Below are 8,282 nucleotides of genomic sequence, written 5' to 3' on the forward strand. Positions count from 1 at the left end.
TACGGCGTCAAACTATTGCATCAAGGAATATTCGCGACGGTAGAGAAAAATAAAGTTTAGCGTCTTAGCATTTACGAAGATCAAGCACGCAAGCAGAAAGAGAGAGATGAAGACACCCGATCTTTTTTACGTGGAAAACGCGAAGAGGAAAAAACCACGGGGCCTCGCCCAGGTGAAAAGATTCAACTAAAATTGAGTGAATTACAAGGCTTGACCTGTCCCTCAATTTAGAGGTGGTTAGATTACAGTAATTTGAAGAGCTAGTCAAAGGACCAATGACGGTCAGACGAAAATCCGACGGTTTTAGTGTAGAAGTTTGGTTGATAAGGAACGATCTGATGAAGGTCTGACAATGAACGGCAGCTGGACGGTAGTCCGGCGATGGCCGGACTGAAGTCCAACGGTGGTCGACGACCGGGCGGTGGTTCGGCGATGGTCGGCGGTTAGGTGGTGGTCCTACGAAGGTCGAGCAAAAGTCCGGTGGCGATCGGGCGGTGGTCAGACCAAGGTCGGGCTGAAGTCCGGCGGTGGTCGTCGGCCGGGCGGTGGTCGCGGTCGGCAGCCGGGCGGTGGTCCGACGTAGGTCGGGTTGATGTCCGGCGGTGGTCCGACGTAGGTCGGGCTGAAGTTTGCGGCGGTCGGCTGACGTGCAGTGGTCCGGCGGCGGTCGGCATCCGCGCGGTAGTCTGACGGCGGTTGGGAGCCAAGCGGTAGTCCGACGTAGGTCGGGCTAAAGTCCAGCGGTGGTCGGCGGCCGGACGGTGGTCCGACGAAGGTGGTCGGCGACCAGGCGGTGGTGCTAGAGCTCTTGAAGCTTTAGAGCTCTCCCAAATCACTAGCCCCGTACCCCCTCATGTAGAGAGTGTGGGTCTATTTATAGATTTTCATGAGTGGCACACCCCATAAATCTAGAGAAGATCCGAGGCAGGTTCAGAGTGCTCCATCGTATGGCTCGTATTGACTCCCCCGATCGTAGAGAGTTTTTCAACTGTTTATGTGCCTTAACAATGTCGGAATTCAGAGATCTTAGGCTCGTTGGATTCATCTCGTCGAGACGCTCGATTTGAATATAAGCATGTCATATTTAGATATCATTTCATCATCCAAATAATTCTTTGATCCTTCCAAACATGGTCCGGGCCCCGATTCAGACCCATTGGTGCTTGGGTTGGATCAATTTTGGTGTTGTTTGGTTCGCATCTTTGAGATGCTCAATTTGACAATAAGTTTGTTGAAGTTTGAATTCAGATGATCACAAATTTAATTTTGAAAGTTTCCAACTTGAATATGCCTCGAGATTCGTGCTTGATGAAGGCAATTTTTGGTCGACGTATCAATTATAAATCTAAGACATTTAAATTACATTAATTGTAATACAAATTTGACAATTTTTAAATTGATATAATTTATATTAGAATATTTTGTTGTAAAAAAATTTAATATACATTTGAATTTATTTATTTATTCATTTTAATTTAAATAAAATAATTTTTTAATTTTGAGATTTATTACAATTAAAAATTCTATAAAATTATTAAGGATTTTTTTTTTCTAAAATACAAAATCTGAACGTTCAGACGACACCAAATTGGACCGCTAATGTGCCCAATCCCGAACTCGTTGAAAAACTCTGTCGACGGGCGCAGTCCCATTTTGACTTCAACGTCTAAATAATCCGAATAATAACGAAAATGCCCCTTCTTTAGATCCAAAGCGCTCCCTCTCAAAGCGAGCTATTTAAGTGAATAATTGCTACGTAATCTCTAATAAATCCGATTAATTAGTTTTAACTTTTGAGCAGAATTTTCAATAAAATCTGCATCCCAATAAATGAGTAAAAATTTGGCAATTGGCGGAATGGACGGCCCTGATGAAGCGAGAACTGTTTTCGTTGACCAAAATAATAGAAATAATTTAATAATAAGATGAAATTAGCTGGAAAAGCGTAATCTTCACCGTTACGATTGTCGTTCTTCCCGTTTTCTAAAGTAATTATATAATTAGATAAAAAACGGACCGTTGACTACAACTACCGATCGGTGTACGACCGTTAATTTTAAAGCTAATTTAGGTTAATTACTTTTATTTCCAAGTTGTTTTCTCGCCCTATCATCTGTATTTTCTTAGGCGAGCGAGAAAAAAAGAGCACAGTATATGTATCTCATAGTTTGACGTTAATATTCACATATTATTTTTTTTAATATGAAAATTTGGTTAAATAAAATATGAGAAAGAATATATACTGAATATTTTTTTTATTTTTTATGTTAGAAAATGGAAAAATTATTCTTTGCGGACGCCGAACACCTTCCAGAGACCAATCAAAATCCAGACGTTTAGTTGTCCTGCCTCTTCACAGATTAATCTCTCTAGAAAATTAAGCTTGGTTGGAGATGAGTTACTGCATTTTGGAGTATTATTGAATTTAGGAGTGGAAATTAAGTTTTTCGTTTGAGTGGCCTTAACAGGTGGGTGTGCTCCGTTATTTTCAATTCCATTCAATCCTTGTAATAAACCTAAGACTTTATTTGTGATAGCTTTATTATTGCTTTCTACTATAAACATTTCTAGTTCAATAATTTTTGTACTAAAAATTGTTTTAAAAAATAGTAAGAGAATTGTCTTAAACAAAACCTAAATTTGAAAAGCAAAACATGCATCTAATGTTTATAGTTGGAATCTATAGTTATCCTTATTGTTGTGGCCTGGAATATTTGTGAAGGTAGAGACATAAGTTTAGTGACATAGCTTTGTATGAAAATTCAGAACAAAAACAAATTAAAGAGTAAGGTGCATCATGCATAGAATACTCCAAGATTTTTACATGGGAAATCTTGAAATTAGAAAAAAAATAAGTGGCCTAGCCTAGCTTGAATGAATCCACAAGTATTGATGATTGATAACAAATGATGTCTCTCTTTGGAGGAGATTGTCGGCTTAATATAGCAAATACATCTTACATGGAGCGCATTATATGGTAGCACTTAAGAGAGTTTTGACATATTTATTTTATCAGTAGGATCATAGTCGGCGGGCGACAATCGTCAGAAGGATCGTAGTCGGCGAACGATGGTGGTCAAATGTATGTTGGGAGTGTTTCATCATATGACATATATTAGTTCCCTTGATCATAGAGGGTTTATTGAGCATTTGAGTGTTTTAACGACATCATAATTGAGTGACCTTGGGCTCGTTGGATTTCCCAATAATTAAGGATTTTAATTTCTTTTTGAAAAAATATAAATTTGAAACAATATTTTTACAATTTTTTTGCTCAAATCAAATTACCTTTCACTTAATTTAATTAGGAGCTATTATATTTTCCTTCTTATTATTATTTTTTCAAATTAAAGTCAAATAAGCTAAGCTTGAAAGCAGTCAAATAATTATGCCAACTTATTTGGGCCATCTTTTTTACCCACTAAATGAATTAATCCCACTTAATGCTTAATTTAGCTTAATTTAAGCCCAAATCAAATGATACCAACAATGATGATTCAAGTCTAACTTGAAATAGGTATTTTGATGAGTTAATATATTAAATTAATAAAAATACAATATAAATTTATATTATATTGTAAAGTTTTTTTTTATATCTTTCCATCTATTTCTCCCTCTTTTAATATATGTGCTTACTTTCTCTCATTATTTTTCTTTTTCAACTCTCTATTTCTCTTTGCTTACACACTAAGCTTAAGCAATCCTATTCTTTCTTTTCATCAAATCGACATGCAAAATAATTCACTTTTCTTCCATATAAAAGCACCTTTTCAAAACTTCAAATCAAATTTAATTTCAAATATTTTTCTAAGCATATTATGATATTTTTTAAGATAATATAAAATATTTGTCTTCTTATGATGTAAATTAATATTTTGTAAATTCTGCTATTCATATTTGTTTGATGTCTTGGGTGAATTATGTTCCCATTAGGGGTGTAAGTCAGCAGTCGACTCATGAGTCAGTTCAGGTTCGAGTCTATAAATGGCCCATGAGCAGAGCTCGATGAGCTAACGAGTCAAATTTGAGCCAACTCCGACTCGACCAGTAACTATAGGAAAAATGCTAATTACCATCAGATTTTTCTGGAGAGCATCCGGTGAATTATTTTTTCATTGAATTTCCGGCAAATTGTGATGAAATATTTCTGATTGATTTTCTGACAGATTTTCTAAGGGCTTTTCCGACCGATTTAAAAAATTTCTGAAAAAATCATATATTTGTAATTTAAAAAGATTTATTAACTAATTAAATATTTGAAATAAACTAATAACATTAACTAGTTTAAATTGTCTATTTGAATATTTAACTAAACTGATTAACTAATAAAGTAAATTAAATTAATTAAATAAGTCATATTTATTTTAAATTAATTATTACTTTTAATATTCTATGGAGGGAGCACGGTTTGAACCCTCATGCAATCGCGGGCTGATGAGCGAGTTCGGGTGGGCTGGCAGGTTAGACATGAGCGGGTTAGCATGGCAGGGGGTGCTGGCGGGGCACAAGCGGGCTGGCAAGGGCGGGTGCTGGCGGGCAGTACGTTGGCTGGCATGGCAAGAGTAGGCAGTCAAAATTATATCTCAAATTTGTTATATTAAGTAATTATTTATTATTCTTTTTATAATTTCTTTTTCTTTTTACTATTTTATTATAAGAGTTGCTTAAATCATAATTTTTTTTATCTCCTTCTCTTAGTAAGCCTTTACTCTTGTATAAAACTTGAGCTCCAACTCAAACTCGATTAAAATAATCTATATTAAAATATTTGGATATATAATTTTATATGAGAGTGAGATTATTTTTTATCATATATTTTTAATTTAATATTTTCTGTATTATATTTTAATATAATTAAAGTTAAATAAATACATTTAAGAATAATTAATAATTTATAACAAGTTTATTTAATATTTTAATTGATAATTTAATATTTTAATTATATTAAAAATAAAATATGACACGTGAAATTATATATATATTCGATAAAAATAACTTTATTTTAATGCAAAACAGAACAATGTACATTAATAGCAATTTTTATTCGATAATCATGCAAAAAAAATTCTAGCTTAAACTTGCCAATATTTTCTTTCTTATTCTCAGTTTATGCACCCAAATCCTTTTTTACAAAATATATAGAAAATTTGGAAGTCTTCAGAGGCAGCTCTTCCATATATTGCAGACTTGCAGAACGCATCTTCCCCAACTACTCTACACACCTACCACCGGCCATCGCCGGCGAGCTCCTACCTTCCCAGTACTAAAGCTTCTCATTCTATCTCTCCAACAACAAAAAGAATAAAGAAAAATCTACAACCATGGCAGGTGCCGCTAAACCTCACCAAAAACGCATGATCAACCTCACAACTCTCACCCTCGTCGCCATGCTCTGCTCCGCTTCCTACCTCGCCGGAGTTTGGCAACAAAACGGAAAAACCTCTGCCTCCATCGCCTGCGACAACGCCCCCTTAACCAACTCCCAAGTTACATCTCCTCATCTCGACTTCACCGCCCACCACGCCGCCGACAATTCAGCCGCACTTTCTCAGCCGACTCACTACTACTCGCCTTGCTCCGCCGACTTGTCGGAGTACACGCCTTGCGAAGACGTGCGGCGTTCGCTCAAGTTCCAGCGCGACCGCCTTATTTACAGGGAACGTCATTGCCCTGAAAAAGGCGAGATTTTGAAGTGTTTGATTCCGGCGCCGAAGGGATACAGGACTCCGTTTCCTTGGCCGGCGAGTAGAGAACTTGCTTGGTTTGCGAACGTTCCGCACAAGGAGCTTACTGTTGAGAAGGCGGTGCAGAACTGGATACAAGTTGAGGGCGAAAAGTTTCGATTCCCTGGTGGGGGAACTATGTTCCCTAACGGTGCCGATGCTTATATTGATGATATCGACCGGCTTATTTCGCTTAGCGATGGCTCGATTCGGACTGCCATTGATACAGGATGCGGGGTAAGCTGCTTTCATTGTTAATTCCTTCTGCTAGAAGATGGGATTTTGGTGTTAAAAGACTAATTTTGAGACTTTTAATTAATGATATGCCATAGGTGGCGAGCTGGGGAGCTTTTCTTTTATCCAGGAATATCTTAGCCGCATCTTTCGCGCCGAGGGATTCTCACGAAGCGCAGGTGCAGTTCGCTCTCGAGCGCGGTGTGCCGGCATTGATCGGAGTTCTGGCTTCAAATCGCCTTCCTTACCCCGCCCGCGCCTTCGACATGGCGCACTGCTCGCGGTGTCTTATCCCCTGGCATCAATATGGTACTGGAATCAACTATTAAAATTTGCCCCTTTTTTGTTTTGTTTTGTTTTTTCTTTTCATCTCTGCTCTGAAAGTTTGTAGAATTGGTTAGTACTGAACTGGTTGATCATGCAATTGAGCAGATGGGCTTTACTTGATAGAAATCGATAGAATACTCCGGCCAGGTGGGTACTGGATTCTATCAGGCCCGCCCATCAATTGGAAGCGGCACTGGAAGGGATGGCAGCGAACTCAAGAAGACCTGAACGAAGAGCAAAATTCCATTGAATCTGTCGCCCGTAGCCTTTGCTGGAATAAGATAAAGGAGAAGGACGACATCGCAATCTGGCAAAAGCCCGCCAACCATGTACACTGCAAAGTCAACCGCAAGATCATTAAAACTCCACCTTTTTGCTCTACCCCCAATCCAGACTCCGCCTGGTACACAAAGATGGAACCTTGCATCACTCCTCTCCCTGATGTCACCGGTACCAATGAAATTGCCGGCGGCGAGCTCAAGAAATGGCCCGAGAGGCTCACGGCCGTGCCGCCTAGGATCGAAAGCGGCAGCGTTAATGGCGTTAATGCCGACAGCTTCCTGCAGGACACTGAACTATGGAGGAAGAGGATCGGGCATTATAAGATGGTGATCCCACAGCTTGGACAACAGGGGAGATATCGCAACGTGCTCGACATGAACGCGAAGCTCGGTGGCTTCGCTGCAGCGCTCATTGAAGAACCGCTATGGGTGATGAATGTTGTTCCGACGGCGGCGAACGCCGACGCCGACGCTCTAGGCGTCGTTTATGAGAGAGGATTGATTGGAACATACCAAGACTGGTTAGTTTTTTGCTCTTTAACTCCGAATTTGTTCTCATAAAAATGAAAAATTGACAAGAATTATAATCCGTTCTTTCGTTATTGCAGGTGCGAGGCGATGTCAACTTATCCAAGGACCTACGATCTTCTCCATGCCGATTCCCTGTTTACACTCTACAAAGAGAGGTAATTAATTCAAGAATGATTAATCCCTATGCAACAGCGATATTGAGCATTACAGCTAGAAAAATCAAATTTTGCGCTCATAAAAATAAAATCAAGGCTAAAAATTCCGATGATCCGAGCCTTCTAACTGTTGAATTGCAGGTGCGAGATGGAGAATATACTACTGGAGATGGATAGGATTCTGAGGCCCGAAGGGACGGTGATCATAAGAGATGACGTGGATTTAGTGGTGAGGATTAAGAGCATCACTGATGGGATGAGATGGAAAAGCCAGATAGTAGACCACGAAGATGGGCCCCTCCAGAGAGAGAAGCTTCTCTTGGCTGTTAAGACCTACTGGACTATAGACGACAAGAGCCAAGAGGAATCTTCCTGAAAAAGGAAGAAAGATAAAAAAGATTAGGCTGTTTTGTTTATTGTTTTATTTTAATTTGTTTAATATTAATCAGTTATAATATTGGTAATTGGTGTCATTTTAATGTAATTAGGCCATAGCCTTATATGGATACTACACAATTAATTCATTCTCAGCACATTCATTCCGTTTAGTACATATATTCATAAATTTAAGCTATTTGATCATATAAAATATGTATTTCTAAATTTATTATATATGATTATATGACATTAATTTAAATGTTTCTTTGTGCTTTATAACAAAATTTTCAGTTCAAAAAATTTTGTGATAAAAAGTTGCTATAGAAAATAATAAAAAAATTATCCCAAATGAAATCTTAAAGTAATCATATGCATTGATTAACAAATAGCAATATAGAAATATTTTTCAGTTCATTTAAATATTATTTATATTATTACAAATAAGATAGTAATCAATTGTTATTCACTTCATTTCTTCGTTTTTTCATATGATCTTTCTAAATTTTAAACTTTAGATCAATTTCGGTTTGTTTTCAAATTGCGTGTCTACTAGAAATGGAAACCAACCCATTAGGCTAGCTCTAAATATTGTAAGAATAATAATTTATGATATAAGAAATGAATCACATTAGAGAGAGTCGCCTTAGATTGTT

General features: G+C 37.8%; 1 protein-coding gene across 1 annotated transcript; it reads left to right on the plus strand.

Moving 5' to 3' along the window:
* Window positions 1-5,126: 5,126 nt before the first annotated feature.
* On the plus strand, window positions 5,127-7,789 carry LOC110100235 (probable methyltransferase PMT15). The gene is made up of 5 exons (XM_020827659.2): window positions 5,127-5,960; window positions 6,056-6,266; window positions 6,390-7,086; window positions 7,174-7,251; window positions 7,393-7,789. Exons 1-5 carry the CDS (start codon window positions 5,322-5,324, stop codon window positions 7,625-7,627), a joined length of 1,860 nt encoding a protein of 619 aa, XP_020683318.1. The 5' UTR covers window positions 5,127-5,321; the 3' UTR covers window positions 7,628-7,789.
* Window positions 7,790-8,282: the final 493 nt, after the last annotated feature.

Source organism: Dendrobium catenatum, unplaced genomic scaffold, assembly GCF_001605985.2.
Source record: "Dendrobium catenatum unplaced genomic scaffold, ASM160598v2 fragScaff_scaffold_1105, whole genome shotgun sequence".
NCBI classification, from domain to species: Eukaryota; Viridiplantae; Streptophyta; class Magnoliopsida; order Asparagales; family Orchidaceae; genus Dendrobium; species Dendrobium catenatum.